This window comes from Coenobita brevimanus, chromosome 67 (assembly GCF_032717465.1).
Source record: "Coenobita brevimanus isolate Jiangsu-jjx chromosome 67, ASM3271746v2, whole genome shotgun sequence".
In the NCBI taxonomy this organism is placed as follows: domain Eukaryota; kingdom Metazoa; phylum Arthropoda; class Malacostraca; order Decapoda; family Coenobitidae; genus Coenobita; species Coenobita brevimanus.
In genome coordinates, this window is record NC_137020.1 from 28,309,374 (window position 1) to 28,327,544 (window position 18,171).

General features: G+C 41.0%; 1 protein-coding gene across 1 annotated transcript in view; it reads left to right on the top strand.

Moving 5' to 3' along the window:
* The window catches only part of LOC145405592 (uncharacterized), a 51,094-nt gene extending 41,790 nt beyond the window's left edge, over positions 1-9,304 (top strand). The window contains exons 9-12 of the mRNA XM_080276916.1: positions 379-537; positions 952-1,081; positions 7,761-7,946; positions 8,631-9,304. Coding sequence (XP_080133042.1) covers positions 379-537; positions 952-1,081; positions 7,761-7,946; positions 8,631-9,304 — 1,149 coding nt within the window. The remainder of the gene's footprint in view (positions 1-378; positions 538-951; positions 1,082-7,760; positions 7,947-8,630) is intronic.
* Positions 9,305-18,171: the final 8,867 nt, after the last annotated feature.

Below are 18,171 nucleotides of genomic sequence, written 5' to 3' on the forward strand. Positions count from 1 at the left end.
TATAGTCCACTACTTCACATGTAATCACTTGGATTCTAACACCGTAACGTCAATATAACAGAATCTCATTTGGGACTGGCGTGATAGTATTAGCAGGGGCATTTTCGCGTCACGTCAAAAATACCGTACTCAGAACTGGTGTGATGGTATTGGCAGGGTGTACTTTTGTGTCACGTCAAAAATACCTTACTCAGAATTGGTGATGGTATTAGCAGGGTGTATTTTCCCGTCACGTCAGCGTGTCTTGTTCAGGTAGATCAAGTGAGACTATAACGAAAACCCATACTCTCAAGCTGCTTCTTAACCCATCCCGTAATCCTTCCACTTTAAAAACCACACTCCCTGGTGCCTCTATGTAGCCTTCTCTCTGTCCATCAGATGTTTGCGACTAAGGCGTGGCGGTGGATGAGACTTTCACTCCTGGGTTCAAGGCTCCTGGGGCGAGAGTCTTCAAGTCACCCGGATGGATCAAAGAAGAAGGGTTCAACTAGACAGCAAGAGAAGATACAGTATAGGCCGCCGTTCAAAGGTGAGTGGGTGGATCTCTCTCTCTCTCTCTCTCTCTCTCACACACACACACACACACACACACACACACACACACACACACACACACACACACACTAAAACTAAACTGATGCTAATGATATTAACAAAAGAGAGCGGCATCCTGACAGTAAACTTAACTCAAAGGCTCTCACTTTCATATCTCATTTCCTTGATTATTGCGACTGCTATTGGCCTTATCCATTTTAAGTTTATTCTTTCTCTATCCATGTATAATCAACACATCTTTCCTCGTACCCGCATCCACCCTCAGAAGCGGACGATGCGGGGGACTTAAACCGCGGCGTTGTGGTAGTGGTGGAGGGGGATGCCTTGCTCTCCCCCCACCACCGCCACCATCACCACCACCACCACCACCACCCGCCCCCCACCACCACCATCAAGGAGGGGGCGGAGGGGGGCGAGGGAGAGGAGGTTAAGGAGGTGTTCAGAGACTCGGGAACGGGCTCCAACAACAATACCCCCTCCACCGTTTGCAGTGATTCCGGAGCTGCCAATTGTAATGTACTGCCTGGTAAGTTTGATAAATCCCTTTTGTATGATAATTTATTTTACACTTTATATGTGTTATGCCTCCATTAAGTAGCTTCCATTGGCCAGTTATATCTTCATTACCTAAACTCTCCTTTCATCCAGCAAGTATAATTACAAAATGTTTTTATATTCCAGTTTTGTTAGCGTTTGTCTCCCTTGGAATGTCTTCATTAATCTCTTTGGTACGAGAACGTCTTTCACATGTGTTTCTTCTTACAAGTCCATTGGAAAGTCTCCATTAAGTCTTTTATGTCAATGTAATACAGGATTACAACGTTATTTATAGCTAGTTCACACATCTGACTTGCAGTAATATAAATTCAGTGCTAGAGCCATTTCTGACTACACATCTGATATTCAACTGTACATCAAGTACATGTGCCACCCGAGTGTTGTGTGGGTGTGCCTGTGGGTTGAGTGTGTGTGTTGCTTATGTATGTGCATGATGTGTTTATGAGCGTGTCATGTGCATACGTGTGCTGTGCATCTGACATCACATTAGTGGATAAGTTCATAGTCCCATAAAGGAAGGATTGCAATTCATACAAGTCTTCATTACCAACTGTTGGACTCTCCTTTTCGTGCACTAGTATTTGTTTTGCAGGGGAACAGTAATAAATGTACAAATGATATATGACACCCAAGGTATTATTAGGGGATAAAACGAACATATCATTTGGACGTACAAATTTCCACACTGGCACATCAACTCTCAAATGACACTGTACAGATATATAAAACTTACTTGGAATAATGAGGTTATAAATGTAGATTCGTCTGTATCCACTCTGCCAGTGATAATAAGACTCAATACGTACATGTTTGCTACGAAAATCACCCATTACTAAACACTCTGAGATCATTAACCTCTCATACCTTCGTGCCTAATGGTCAGCTGCTGGGATACATAATTAACCAGTGAGTCACAACTAAATCTATCGAATCTGAAACCAACTACAAAAACACAGGCCACTAAAATTTACTTTCTGGTTCGCCTAATCCAAAGAAAATTTCTACATTAACATAGAGGACAAAACCCACCATACATAAAAGCAAAAAAAAAAGTAGGTACCCGTAAGCTAAGACTACACGTTACTGTACATTTTTCCTCGTGTTGCCTCATTAAAAATAATTGGGTGAGGGAATCTAATCTCACCTCAGCTTGCCATAACACATGACGTGGATATTTAACCCTTAGTCTGTGAGGCTGGTTCAGGATTCCGGGAGATTGATGGGTACGTGGATGAGTGTATGGCTCATTTCACTAGGCATGGCGTTGATTAGTTCTCCCTCTACTGTGTGTTCCCTTTCCTTGCTTTCTGGACCTCACCTACCCCATTCTTAGGTGGGAAAAGTGGGTTAGAATGATTTTGATGACGACAGGACAAGGCTTGCAACAATCTAATGGAAGCAGTAAAAACAGAATCGTTAATACTCTCTGCCGTAAGAGAGTCAACGGATATTGTTTTAACCCTGACACGACGACAGCCCACGCCTAAGAACAACAAGCTCGTGTGGCGTTGGTAAGAGTAAAATAATTAAGATTTATGTTAAGAGTTTACGCCAAATCAACTAAAGCCATGAAAACTAGGGAACCGAAAGAAATCCAATAAAGGAACCTGCCTAATGAACTTCCCCTTTGCTCTATCACTTCTCTCACCTCTCACTGCCTCGTATTCTCACACCCAGGGTCCTATTCTGAGTGCGTTTGGAGATCCGCAACGCCTTTTCCTTAGTGATTCATTCCGCACATTACACCTCAATATCGTCAGGTAAGTGACTGATGAAACTAGGTCGATATTAACATGGCAAACACTACATACAACTGAACGATAGGACATATGTAAAATAAATCGCTAACGAAGAAGTGCAACAAAGCCTCCTACGCTACCTGAAATACACCTTAAATCCAGCAAAATAAAGAGGAAGGAAATCAAACAAGGGAAGCCTGCCTAAAGAGTTTCATTTTCCTCTCCCTCTATCATTCCTCCCCCTCTGTCATTCCTTTCCCTCTTTCATTCCTCTCCCTCTGTCATTCCTCTCCCTCTGTCATTCCTCGCCTCTCCCTCTTACGCTCACACCAAAGCTCATTATACGTCTGCAGCTCCACAAATACCAGGGGTGATAGCTACTAATTTGGAAGGGGAATGTGGGTGGTGGGTGTGGGTGTGGAAGAGGGATGTGGAATGTGGCTCTGGTGTGTTGGGGAATGTAGAGGGAGGGTGTGATGTGGTAGTGGAATGTGTTGTGTGGCATGGAGTGGTAAGGAGTGTGTGTGGTGTGGTATGGTGTGGGAAGGGATGTGTGTAGTGTGGTATGGTGTGGCAAGGGATGTGTGTAGTGTGGTATGGTGTGGCAAGGGATGCGTATGGTGTGGTTAGGGATGTGTGTGTGGTGTCGTCGGTGGGTGTGGGTGTGGAGGAGGAATATGAAACGTGGGTGTAGGGTGTTGTGGGTGTGGTGCAGAAGGATGTCTGTAATAAGTATGTGTGGCTAGGTGTGTTGGTACAGTTTTGAAAGGAAAGTGAAATGTGGATGTGGACTGAAATACGTGGCTGCGATGTGATGAGTGTGTAGTGCTAGTATGCAGTAGGAGAGATGTGTCGGTGATAAGTGTAGTGTAGGAGATGTGGGTGACGAATGTGGTTTGTAAAATGGGTGTGAAAGGTACGGGTGGTATTAGTATGGTGTGCTGAAAAAGGGATGTGAAAATGGGTGTGGTGTGAAAAGGTATGAGAAACGTTGTTGTGGTGTGGTGTGGTGTGAAAGGGAGTTATGAAATGTGCATGCGGTGTGGAAGAGGGTTTTGAAGTGTAGGAGTGGTATGTGTGTAAGTGTACCATATTGACGTAACGTGAACCATCCTTTCTCCATCTGTGAGCCGCCAGTCGAGCCGCACTTTGAAGTTACTTTGTTACCGCCTTCCTTTCGTTCACATCAGCAACGCATGAAACTTTAGACGAGTACAATCTTGTTCCCCGAGGCAGGGTACAGATGGTCTTATCAAGGACGAAAGGAAACATCTCATCTAAGTGACGACATGACTCCTGGGTTGTTTCTTCCTCTTCTCTGTGATGTTTTTTGTCTTTCTTAATTAACAGCATCTGGCTCTGTGGCCCATCTCGCCTGACGAGGTGAAGACCTGAGGAGAGAAGTTGCCCCGGCCCACGTGATGGATCATCTCAAGCATTAATTTTTTCCTCATTTCTCAGTGTGTCTCTTGAGATACCTCGCTGTGACATGCTGCAATTCAGTCAAATATTGTTTTGTTGAATCCTCGTTGTCCCCGCGATCAGAAACATTAGAGCTGACATCAACCCTAGCTTCATTTGACGTATCTCCCATCTTAATACATAGGCTGAGTAATGGAGCACCTCTCGTGGAACACATCTCTCTCGACATACTGGCAGTCAAATCCAGCATTTCGTCATGCCTAATGCAATTATACATTCATGGGCAAAAATTCTAATATTTCACCTTTACTGCTTCACACTTCCCTCTGCTGGCTAATATTTCCATGCTAGGAGACATTTGAAGTATTTATTTCACCACGGATTATTATTATTATTATTACTATTATTATTATTATTATTATTATTATTATCATCATCACTATTATTATCATTATTATTAGCGATATGATGAGTCAGGGAGGAAACTGATGGACATGCCCTGAGTGTGAAACAGACGCAGTGGAATAGTGGGCAAACTTTTCCTTTTTCCTGACTCTATTAACTCCACCTTTACAGTCAACATGTTATGGTTGGGTTCACATCACGGAAGCTCAGCACTCACCACGATCAGGCAACCCTTCTATCGACCAAGAGAACTTTAGGACACTTGCATCGACACTTATTTACTTATACTTTTGTGCTGATAGCTAGTACTGTCGGCCAAGATGAAGCGTCCGTCTCTTGTGCTGTGATGACTCTCTTTTGTAAATAATATTCCGTTTTTGGTGCTCCTTGTCGATACTAACATTACTACACTTTCGTAAATAAGAAATGAAGGTTATAGACACGTCCCTCCCACTCCACAGCACGTAGCAATAGATAGACGATGCAATGTCCTCGTATGATACATGATTATATTTCCTTTTTCTCTGACTTACTACTACTACTACTATTACTGCTCCTCCTCCTCTTCCTTCTCCTCCTCCTCCTCCTCCTACTACTACTACTACTACTACTACTACTACTACTACTACTTTCACCACATTAATTCGTCCTCGTGTCAGATTTTTTTCACAAGCGACCTCGCAGCAGCCTTGATAGCACGGTGTATGGCCATCAACTTAATGAAGCAGGTACACACACACACACACACACACACACACAAGGTAATTACTTCCAAACAATGTACACACGCAATATATAGATACATACATACATACATAGATGCATACATACATACCTTTAAGCGAAGTTAAATTTATGCCAGGCAATAAACAACAACGAACATAGGCTGAATTTCCCGAGTAAATCGTAGAGTCAGTCAGCTAACAAGTTATTCAGAATGTCAGTCAATTTGTCGGTCAGCTTATCACCCATTCATTCATTCATTCATTCATTTATTCATTCATTCATTCACTCATTCAGTCAGACGGTTAGGGCTAGTCGGTCATTCAGTCGGTAAAGCAGGAAGTCAGTTAGCTGCCAGTCAGTTAATTAGTCACGGAACCCAGAGGTAGGCAGGTCAGTGGCATAACAGCAGCAGCAATCTCTGTAATCTCACATCCACTAAGCGTTCGTTACTGGCTCAGGCAATTACGCTGTTAGGGCCAATTAAGGTACATTCTGGTCACTACAGGGAACGATAAGGGTGATGTGCATGTGGCTGAATATAGCAGCTCTCTTCTACGATTCAGGTGAGTTCCTGAAAACACTGCATAACAAGTTTAACATTTGCAGCGATCGTACATGTGAAAATGTATCGCATAAAGAAAAAAAACTGCCATTATAATGATCGTATGGGCGAAAAATGTACAAAAAATTAAAATGTCCCAGATTCTAAGTCGTCGTATTAGCGAATGACTCTATATCGAACGATCATATAATGGTTGAATATACCTGCTGGATATACTGTGCTATGTGAGGGTGTAACCATTGCTCATACCGGCAGAAAATTACAGTATGTCATGCTCCCGTTTTTGTAGCATGAGTTTCACTGGATAACACACTTGAAACGCGACAGCCAATTATGTTCCTTGGGTATACAAAAGGAAAGTGAGAGGTTTGGGCAGGAAAGAGGCTCGGATGTGTGTGTGTGTGTGTGTGTGTGTGTGTGTGTGTGTGTGTGTGTGTGTGTGTGTGTGTGTGTGTGTGTGTGTGTGTTTCAGGAGAATGTATTCCTGTTTTTGTACTTTCGAGTATAAAAATGAAAGGACGAAAAATCTTAACCATACTAGAATGCAAGAAATTTTCACTTATTACTCTTGCTAACACCTAACTATTTTACTGACCTCAGAGAAATCCCTGTATTGAATGTATGAACGTTTTTTTTAATTAGACCATCATCACCATCATCATCACTGTCGTCGTCATCACTATTATCATCAGTGTCTTCGTATCATCTGTGTTATTATCATGGTCATCATCACTATCGTCATTATCATTATTATCGTAACTATCACAGTTATCGCCAACAGTCATCATCATAACACTAATCATCATCATCATCATCACTCTTGCTCCTGGTGGTGAAACTGACTGACAGCGGGGTGAGGGTATGCAGGTGGTAAATAGGAGGAAAGATGTACCATGCATGTTTACCTTCGCTTATTTACCTCTCTCTCTCTCTCTCTCTCTCTCTCTCTCTCTCTCTCTCTTCACTGCTTACCACAACCAGTTAGTAAACCAATCACTCTACCTGTCTACATGACGCAGGTTACTTGCCTGCCTACCTACCGACTTGCTTACCTAGCCATCTATCTATCTACGTATCTTTACTTCTGCTGACGAAGTTGGTGGAGGTTATATATTCATCTGTGTCTGTATGTATGCCTGTATATTTGTGAACAAGATAGAAAAAAGAATATCGGATTTCTATGAATTAAGGCGGATTGGTAGGTAATGGGTCAAGGAAGATTTTCTTATATTCTGATGTTGATCAGTAGCTGGATGCAGGAACAAATCATAAATTTTACTGGTGTCAGCAAAGGCATGTCTTTAATTACCTTCGTCAAGGACGTTGGACAGAGGCTAGTTTATAAAGCATACATTATACTGGGCGTTGATGGAGGTATGTGGTGACTGGGTGTTTTCTAGTTTCTCATTAAATCAGCATATATCTATCCATCTCTCCAGAATTAAACAAAAAAAACTATCTACTTACTTACCTATCTACTTGAAGCACTGGGTTGGGGCGGTCTACTTTTCCAGTGACAAAAATCAATGAACCTTGACCCTACGTACCAAGTGCCCGTCAAAACACGCTAAAGAGGGCTTGAATATGTATAATATTGCTGCCCACCCACTGTGTGTGTGTGTGTGTGTGTGTGTGTGTGTGTGTGTGTGTGTGTGTGTGTGTGTGTGTGTGTGTGTGTGTGTGTGTGTGTGTGTGGCCACTACAATGTATACCATATCTACTGTATTTATTTATAAATCTCTCCATGTCTCCATGCATTCACCTGTTTATCTGTTTATTTATCCATCTCACAGACGATGGTGGTGGAGTGGTACCCATCCCAGTATTCCGGTCCCAACAGTACCGGGTGTGTCCCCCCTCCCACGCCCAAGCCCACCCCCACGCCCACGCCCATTCACGTCTCAAGCGCATCACCTCTTCCGCCTCTGCCCGCGCTGCCTCCACCTCCAGACACCCCGCCCTTGCACACGAACCCTCTGGTGTGTATCATCACGATCATCATCAATCAATCATTATCATCATCATCATTATGCTACTTCCCACTAAGCTGTTAACAGATCGAGATAAACAATAGTGGTCTCGTATGGAAACTGGTTATATTAGTGACGCGGGAACCGAGAGAGTGTTTCTGTATATGTATATATATAAAATCAACTACCCCTTTCCTATATATATATATCAGAGGTGACCCGTGGCAAAATATGTTTTTTATCGGGTGGAGTTCTTTCTCGTTAATTGTTCACAGAAAGATTTTTTTCCAGTTACTGAAATTGTGCTTTGTCAACATCAGTTTCTGTTCGACTTGGAATCTAGGCACTTACAGTAGTCAAGCATAAACTATTTGCTTCACAATAAACGCGATTTCTATTTAAAGGAGTCTGTACTGTTTGTTTTATTACTGATGTGGCTCCAGAATTAAATGGATGTGAAAAAATTAATGAATCTAAACGTGTCACTATTTTTTATTTCTTTTGTAAACCAGAGATGAGTATGAAAATTTTAGATAAAAAATTATATCACTATTTTTATTTTCCTTCCTAAACTATGGCCAAAATACGTAACTAACTTCCTTCCCTTCCGTTCCAGGGCCAAAATATATGACGCTACTTTCCTTTCTAAACCATAAACCGATGTAACTCACTATCCTTTTCTTATTATCTCAGAGGCGACGAGTGATACCCAAGTGTCGTGCTCGTCCATCCCGGGACGACGACACTCCTGGTGCTGTCCCCACGACGCAGCGGACGCCAAGCAGTACAGAACACAGAGCACACAGACCTTCAGACTCGACCCTGGCACCCACACCGGGGACTCCAAACGGGGCGCTGGTGGAGACGTGGACGAGTTGAAAAGGGGACCCCGGACTCAGAGCAACGAGCTGAATGAACTGGGGATGAGGGGGGACTGCAAGAGAAACGCCTACAACGTCGACCACTCATGCCAACAGTACAGCAATAGCCCCTTTTTGCTCCCTAGTCACGCTTTTTACCAGCAGGACAAGGGTGGAGGTGGTGTGTATAGCTGCGGTGGCAAGGAGAGCTGTAGCCCAAGTTACAGCTCACCAAACAGCTTCTACAGCCCCCAGAATAGCTGTTCCTTTCGCGACAGCTACAACAACAGCCGCAGTCCAAGAAGCACCTGCAGTTCCCAAGCCAACAGGGGGATTTTCACGGAAGATTTTACCCCCGATCAAGAAGACGATTCTGTGTTTATCGTTGCAGACGCGGCCACCAGATTGCGAACGGCGTCTGAGGGTTGCTGCGACAGAGAACACAGTCATGGGCTGAGCTGCGAGAACCATACCCTGAGACACAGAGACTGGAGGGAGCTGTGCTGAATGTGGCAGAGACGCTGAGAATATTATATGGCAGAGACGGTGATAACGGGAGGTGAAGAAAGTATAATTGACCTGACAATCCATTCAATTCCTTCGTAACTCCTTCAATAATATGGCTTTTTATAACAGGTTTCTACACACAGACGATTTCTTTTCTGTTTACAGGAGACATCTGTTGGTGGAGGAGTTATCAGTGCTATATGTAAGTCCCCAAATAAAAAAAAAAAACTTTCTAAACTGAATGAAATCGTCTGGGGAAGGGAACATATAAAACATGTCATTTTTGAGGGAGTTACACTTGGGAACTTTAATATCCTACTTAAAACATTATGGGCCTTGGGACACTTTAAATGTGACGTACCGGTACGTGTTTTGTCAATACTTCTGTTAATAGTGTACATACTAGAATTTCACGAAAGAAATGGGCAGCCTACTTAAATACTTTGTCCTACAGTTAATGTGCTCTAATGTATAATGTCAACTGTACCAGAACGTGTCAAGTGCAGTGATATACAAGCATTATTTGACCCAACTAATGTATGAAGCCGCCTTCTATCTCTTCATTATGGCGACGTCTGTTCAATTTTAATATTACTTCCCCCAGGCGATTAAACTCCACGATTTAAGTAAATATTATATCACTTTCACTCAAACTTGGCCTAAAATTACCATCTCCCCATCTTGAATGCTGAGCTGGAAGAAGAGACTGACACTAGATTATGATACTAGTCATAAAGAAGTGCCATGGAAACCATGTAGCGCGGTGGCATTGTCATTTTCCACCACAGGGCTACGTGGAATTAGCTGAATAAAGACGAAAAATCTGGGCAAAGTTAGAGTAAAAACAGCATAATAATGAAGTGGTTATGTAAGGTATGTCAAAACCCTTAAGTTCGAAAAAATATCCTCCTAAGATGCATACACTCGTCTCGAGGTAGCAAGTGGAAAATACAAGATGTCATCGTAGTGAAGAGTGTACGGCGTTCAGGAAATCTTGATCACTAATATACGTCTTCAATGTAACAAGAATAATCCATTATGTACAGGGGAGAGAGTGTTTATTCCTACCTATATTTTTCATTTACCATCACTGAAATCCTGAGTAAATATTCTTCAACAACTATTAAGAAAGCGTGTGCAAGCCGTCCGCTACAATACACAAATATATCGGTTTTATTATTATGTTTTCAATTCGGCGGCTAAAGTGTACTCGCCGTGCATCTGAAAGGGCATGCGAGTGACAGTGATTTAATTGAGAAGGATTGAGCACAGAAAGGTCAGTGAGGAGTCTACCTGAACGATTGGACTGATGCCTCTTGCTTGTTAGTTCCAGTGGGTTGGAATACAAACACTGTAATGGGGATGGGGAAGTAAAGGAATGAACACACAGAAAGATAGAAAAAGGTTGGTTATATGAAGAAAGATACAGACAGATAGAGAGGAAGGTGAGTGTGTGTGTGTGTGTGTGTGTGTGTGTGTGTGTGTGTGTGTGTGTGTGTGTGTGTGTGTGTGTGTGTTTTACAATATAAAACAAAGCTACAGGGGGATGTCATTGAGAAACAAAGCGAGATCAGAGTAAAAAAAAAGGATTTTAAAAATATACGTTCATTAGTTAGGGCTACAACTGACACTCAGTCCTTTAGAAAACGGGGAGTGAAGCTTCGAAACGTTTGATCTAGTCCTTCATGTGTGCTTCACTTTAAAGGGACTTGTTTTTTTGATGCAGAGAATGTTGAAACTCCCAGAGACATAAAGGAAAAACATCGAGTAACTTGGAAAATACCGAAATACTGGAGGATAAAACTTTTGAAACATGAATCACTGAACCATTCGAATCACAAAATTTTAATTGTTCTAACAGCTGTATTCCCGATGCAATTATGAAAGTATATTATGACGAGTGAACAGGCTTTATCAACAAAATATAGCAACAAAGCTCTTATATGTACTGAGGAAGATTCCGAAAAAATAAACTCTGAGACCAATCTTGTTTACAGGTATGTCAATCACTGGTGCTTCACAAGACATTCCTAAAGCATTTACCTGAACAGATATAAATAAATAAATAAATATATAAATAACTGGAGTGAACTATGTACGAAAACCATATCAAATACTACATACATTTTTAAGACCTCTGAGAGCATTTTAATTCCAGTGCTTAACAAGACATTCCTAAAGTATTTACCTAAACATATATTGTAAATATATAAATAAATAAATAAATAAATAAACGGACTGAACTATGTACGAAAACTAAATCAAATACTACAAACATTTTTAAAACATCTGAGAGCACTCTAATTCCAGTGCTTCACAAGACATTCCCGAAGCATTTATTTACAAACAGTATTTTGCCGAGTAAACAGTCTTTGTGGACGAAAAAAAGACTTGCCAGACGACATTTTCTGGAATAATATGGGCGGACTCACGGAAAAGTGTCAAGTGTGTGACTGTCTCGTTCAATGTAAATAAGTGAAACCCGTCACTACACAAAATAATCTGAAACATTGTAAGAATACTTTTGAAACTGTCTGAGTGCAGTGTGAATTATCGCTCATTGTGAACCACTTGAATCCCCTGCACGAGGATGTATTTTGGAACTTCTAAAACAGTGTTGCTCATTGTGACTCACAGGAGCTCCTCAACCTAGTTGTCCATATACTCATATTTTGAGACCCTGGAGGAACACTTCTGGAACAGTGTCTTATTATGTGGTGAACTACTTTGTATTTTGAATATTCTGAACCCCTTGCTTGGCAATATATTCTAAAACCATAGAGGAAGACTCGTGAAACAGTGTTTTAAATGTGCCGTAAAGCATCGTTCACTGTGTTACTGGAAGCCATTTACTTGACGACAGATTCTGAAAAGGTGAGGGAAAACCTGTGAAACGTGAACCACTGACTCGTTCGAATCCCAGTCATTCATTGGTGCTTCACAGACTCTCCACTGCAATTAGAAAAGCATAATATTTTGATGAGTGAAATGTCTATGTGAACGGAAAATGGACACATCACAGGAACCCTTTACTCGACGATATATTTTGAAATAATGAGTGAACATTTTTGAAACCATAACTGATTGTGTGGTGAAATACAGTTCATTGTGAATCATATCTGCCTTTTGAGGAATACATTTTTTTTTTTCAATGGACATTCTTATATATATAACTCTAGATCGTGACGTTTAAGTGTTACGTGTTGTGTTACTAACTTCTGGAAGGAAAAGAGATATATGACTGAATATACTGAGGGGGGGGGGAAATGCAAAGAGAAATAAAAAATAAATAAATAAAAATGCAATGGTGCTAATGATAAGGAAACCAAAGACAGGGACACAAATTTATAACCTTTTCAGTACGAGGACGATGTTTTTTAATCATGCTACCGCCAATTAATTAAATCTCTCTCATTCCAAGGACGTATTATTTCTTTATGCTTGTATGCCTTGACGAGTTTTCTAGGCTTGGGAAAGATCTCGAAACTGAGGGGTAAGATTTAGGATGTACTAGACCCCTGTGCAAGAGACCTTTTCTATGCTTTAAAAAAATCGTCTAGAAGTAACAAGAATAAAAATAAGTCACTGGATTGCGGGTGTTACGAGCGACTCCTCTAACTGTGTGGGGTTAGATACTGCCTTCTTTCACCTCTCCTCGGCTGAATAAAATCGTCTGACGGTAGCAAGAAAATAAAAAAAACCGTGCCACCGTACTGAAGGAACAAATAGGATAACTTGTAACACTTCACTGTAACTCTAGTGTAATCCTAATCTTTTGTACTATTCAAGAATCACACACACGTCAAATTCAGGAAATCACCCAATTCAAAGCCCACCTGTAACCTTGTGTATAAGATTAACATTGCCGTCACTTTTTCTTAACCTCACGAAAGCAATTTTTTCCTAATCTGAAACATATATAAAAAAAGATTAAAGTATATGTACGTATCACTGAAAAAATTATTTGTATAACAAAATATAAATAAAGAATCTTTGTGATGTGCTTTGTCTTAGCCTTACTGACTTTCCTGTAGTTAACTGAGAAGATCATTATATATCCACGATACTTTCTCCGATCCAAAGCTGCAAATAATAGGTTGTGAACAGCTGGCTACCTTGTCTTGTGCTGCTTAAAACCCAATACATATGCTTATGACAAACAGCAAAATCTAATCATTCCCAAGGTTCTAAATCAAACAATTTTCAAGGATCTAGACTTCTCCCTTCCCCTCCTAACAACCCCTCTTCATGGATCACAATATTTCCACGTAATACCGCAATAACCAGGCCACCTTTGGCTGCGCAACGTTACTCTTAATGGACACACTGGAGGCTAGAACTATTGATTTTCAAAGTTTAATGAAGGTTCCCCTTCCCCTTTAGCACTCTCCCCAGTTCTAATCACAGGCTGTGGACGTCATTAAGCAAAATTTCATTATGCAGCTTTACCCACACAAAAATTCTATGGTGAGGATCCTGCTCATTGATTTTCAAGGCCCGAGTTACTGCGTCTTCCCCAACTCCCTCAGCAATGTCCCATCTCAATGTTGGGGAAGGGGAATGAAATCACATGGTGGCAGCGATATAAATGACCGACTTCCCTGTCCAGTTATACAAACGTCCCTCGACTATCTCCCCATCCTCTGAAGAGAAAGATGAATAATTGCAGAATGAGGGCAATTTCAGCCTCAATTCCACAGGGTTCACATTTCTGATGAACCCGGGGCTACAACTATTAATACCACTGACAGGGTGAAGAAGTTGGCAACATTATGGAAATACTATTAATGATTTTACAGCGACAAGCCAGTGAAAGCAAGAAGTGAAGTGGTGACAGGGGAAGTTATTGGGCGCCATCAGTAACTCACTATCGCAGTCCTCCAGGCACTACAATTGCTATCACTCGGGCAATGCTCCCCAATTAGTGGCCCAACAGCATCGATTTCTGGCTCCAGGTGGTAGAAAGACATGTTCAAGATAACATCACTACGTCTATTAAATTTATATGTGGCGTCAAGGTACATTTCCAGCTAAAAACTGTTATGCGTAAAATGTCACAAATAAACACACACACACACACACACACACACACACACACACACACACACACCTTATATCTATATATCCTAAAAACTAAACTCATAATAACGCCTCCCAAGAACTAAACTGACAACTTTAACTCGTTTACACACACACACACACACACACACACACACACACACACACACACACACACACACACACCTTATATCTATATATCCTAAAAACTAAACTCATAATAACGCCTCCCAAGAACTAAACTGACAACTTTAACTCGTGTACACACACACACACACACACACACACACACACACACACACACACACGGGCAAATTTATATTTTAAAATGTCAGAGTCAGCGTTTCATCACGAAAACAAAAGAAAAAAGCAAAACAATATTAGGGACGTATGCAAATAGTAATAATAATAATTCTATTTCTATATACCTAGGCTGCTTCCCCCAAGGAAAGGGAGGCAGCCGAGACAGGACGACACACTCCCCATTTACTCACCCATTCAAACACATTCATTCGCATCTTAGCCCCAAAGGGGAGAACGGACAGATCCTCACCGCACCACACTGCACAAGGGTCAACTGCGCAATGCAATCAGTGACATCCGCAGCAGGGCCCGACAGCAGAGCTGGTTTACCCCTGCCACATCATAACAGACTCAGCCCCTTACCCGCACCTGACCTGAAATAGCTGATCAGACCAAATGCGGGAGAATATCCCCTCAGGGCTGCGTCATCACTTATTCATTCACAATTTCTCTTCACCCATTTCTGTCACGCACAGCCACTCTTCCTTGCTCAACAGACATCCCTCTCGCATCCAGCGCTCTCTTCACACTGTCCATCCATCCTACTCGTGGTCTTCCTCTCAGCCTTACACCTCTCACATCAGATCTAGTTATCTTTTTCACCAATCGCTCATTATCCATGCTCTCCATATGCCCAAACCATCGCAACACCCTCTGCTCTACTCTACCAGCCATCTCCCGAACAACTCCAGTTCTCCTTCGCACTTCATCATTCCGCACTCGATCCATATGCGTCACTCCACACATACTCCTCAGACACCTCATCTCCATTACATTCAAACTTTTCCTCTCTGCTACACCCATATTCCATGTTTCAGCCCCATACAATGCAGTCGGTACCACAACACCCTCATAATAATAACAATAATAATAATAATAATAATACACAGAGGTGGCCTACACCAAAAAATACTCTAAAAAAAAAAAAAAAAAGGTAAAAAGAAGGGGAAAAAAAGATGAAAAGACCAGTGAACAAAAATTTTAGTCACTCCCAAATTGGTTCACTCTTATCAGAACTTGTTAGAAAATGTGAGGAGTAAACAGAGGGTGAGTGAAGGTGAGTAAGCGTGGATATTCTGGGTGGAGATGGGGGCGGTGTGGTAAGAAGATTAAACGAAGGGAATGAATGAGAGAGAGAGAGAGAGAGAGAGAGAGAGAGAGAGAGAGAGAGAGAGAGAGAGAGAGGCGGGGGCAACTGTAAGAGAAGGCGTGTGATATATAGTGGCGCAAGAGAAATAATGGTGTGTGTGTGTGTGTGTGTGTGTGTGTGTGTGTGTGTGTGTGTGTGTGTGTGTGTGTGTGTGTGTGTGTGTGTGTGTGTGTGTGTGTGTGTGTGTGTGTGTGAGAGAGAGAGAGAGAGAGAGAGAGAGAGAGAGAGAGAGAGAAATGGGAAGCAGAATAATAATAAATGAGACAAGTGAGAGAGAAGAGGGGAAGAAAAGTATATGAAAGATCCAGAAAGAATGGAGGGTAAGCAAAATGAAAGTTAAGAACAGAAAATAAGTGGTGATGATGAAGATGATGATGATGATGATGATGATGATGATATGTTCTGGTGGTGGTGGAAGTGAACGGTGAGAAAGAGATAAACGAGAAGGTAGAAGAATAAGCGCAATGACAAGTTACATCTATAAATAACGCCTAAAGAAAAGCGAGAAGGAAAAATACAGAAAAGTATAAAAAACAGACGGAAGAGAATAAAATAATAAGAAACTATAATATGAAATTGATGTTATTTATAGCAAATAAAATGGTATATCCTTCGTTTTTTTTTTTTTCACAATCCATAGCAATGTTTAAGCATATATTACTTTACATAACTATGGATTATTATAGTACATTATAAAACAAAATGACTTCTTAGAACTTAGAGTGTGCTTTCATTACCTACCACCAAGGATTAATGAAGTGTCAGCGTAAAGGAAGGGGTGAGATACGGAAATGGACAGTATGAAAATGTTTACGTCTACCCTCACAATATGACAACTTTAATTTCCCGATGTCCATTTTCTTTGTCGAGGTGGTCCTACTCAGATGGCAAAACTTATTTCCACCATTTTTTTTTTTTTTTTTTACAGTTGGACCTTCCTCTTACCTATAGCTTCCTTGGGTTAGATGCAGCCTTCTTTGCCCTCTTCGTTACTACAGGGCTCTCCTAAGGAAAATAAAAACGTCTCCAAGTAGTAAAAAAAAAAGTAAGAAAATACCAAGAACCCCCTAAGCCAGTGACGCAACATTCCTTATAATTACTTGAAATAATTGACAAGTTAAGTTATAATTACCCCCTTATAAATAACTGCAACAACACTAAGGAAGTCTTCAGTTAACTATTAATCCAACACCTTTCTATGTAAAGAGGAAAGCCATAATGTACACGATTATACTTAACCTGTTATTAAATCATCTTCATTATCATCATTTCCCCTGATCACATGGGATGAGGAGATTTAGAATACGATTCTGTGATCTCTTCCGGGATGTGGATTAGGGGAAAAAGGAAACTCAACATTTAATATTCCTTGATCCCACTCCTACTCAATGTCATGAGCTGAAAGTTCGCGGTTGCGTGTAGGGTAACTCATATGATGGGCGAGTCTCGTGATACTCCGATATCTATCTATCTATCTATCCATCTATCTATCTATCTATCTATATCTATATACATATATATATATATATATATATATATATATATATATATATATATATATATATATATATATTATTAGAGGAAGGAGTTACAGCCTCCCATTCTCGTCTGGTCTAACGTTATAGAGGGCAAGGCCTACCTTTTTTTTCTGCCTACCGCTCAACAATTTTATCCAGCTGAAGAAATTTTCTTCTGTTCTCAAAGAGTTGTTTTTTTACGGCATGCAGTGAATACTGGGCATTATTGTATTCCACTTCCCCTCCACCTTTCTAAGAACTGCGGAAACCACGCGGTACATCCCGTGATGAAGCTAAAAAAGCCCCGTCCTACTACAAAACGGTGAGTCAGAGTATTAATCCTTCAATTAGTGAGGGGTAAATATAAACACTGCCCTCTCCCTCATTACACTGTGTTACCACGCGCTATGTTGCTGTTCCGGGAAAGGACACCCCATGATATTTCTTCTTTCTCAATATTTTTCCCTGACTATCTTCACAATTCACTCTGGCTACCATTAAGTATTTCATTTAGCAAGGGCAATACCTTGCAATATTAACTCCTTCAATTCCAACATGTCCTTATACTTTAAATACTGCCAGACAACTATATCAGGTCAGAAAAGATTAATTTAGAAAGGATCTCTGTTGACTCAAATGAGAGGTTTAACCTTTAGTAAATTAAACTGTCTTGCTGAACCCCCCCCCCAAAAAAAAAAAAAAAAGTGTCAAAATAGTTTAAAGGCGATTTTTTTTTTTTTTTTTGTCTCGTCCCAGCAATAGGTGACGATGAGTTAATAAATGTCCCCGCGCTTCTTAACGTCCTGTAAGTGTATCACATATTATCACATACGAGGAAT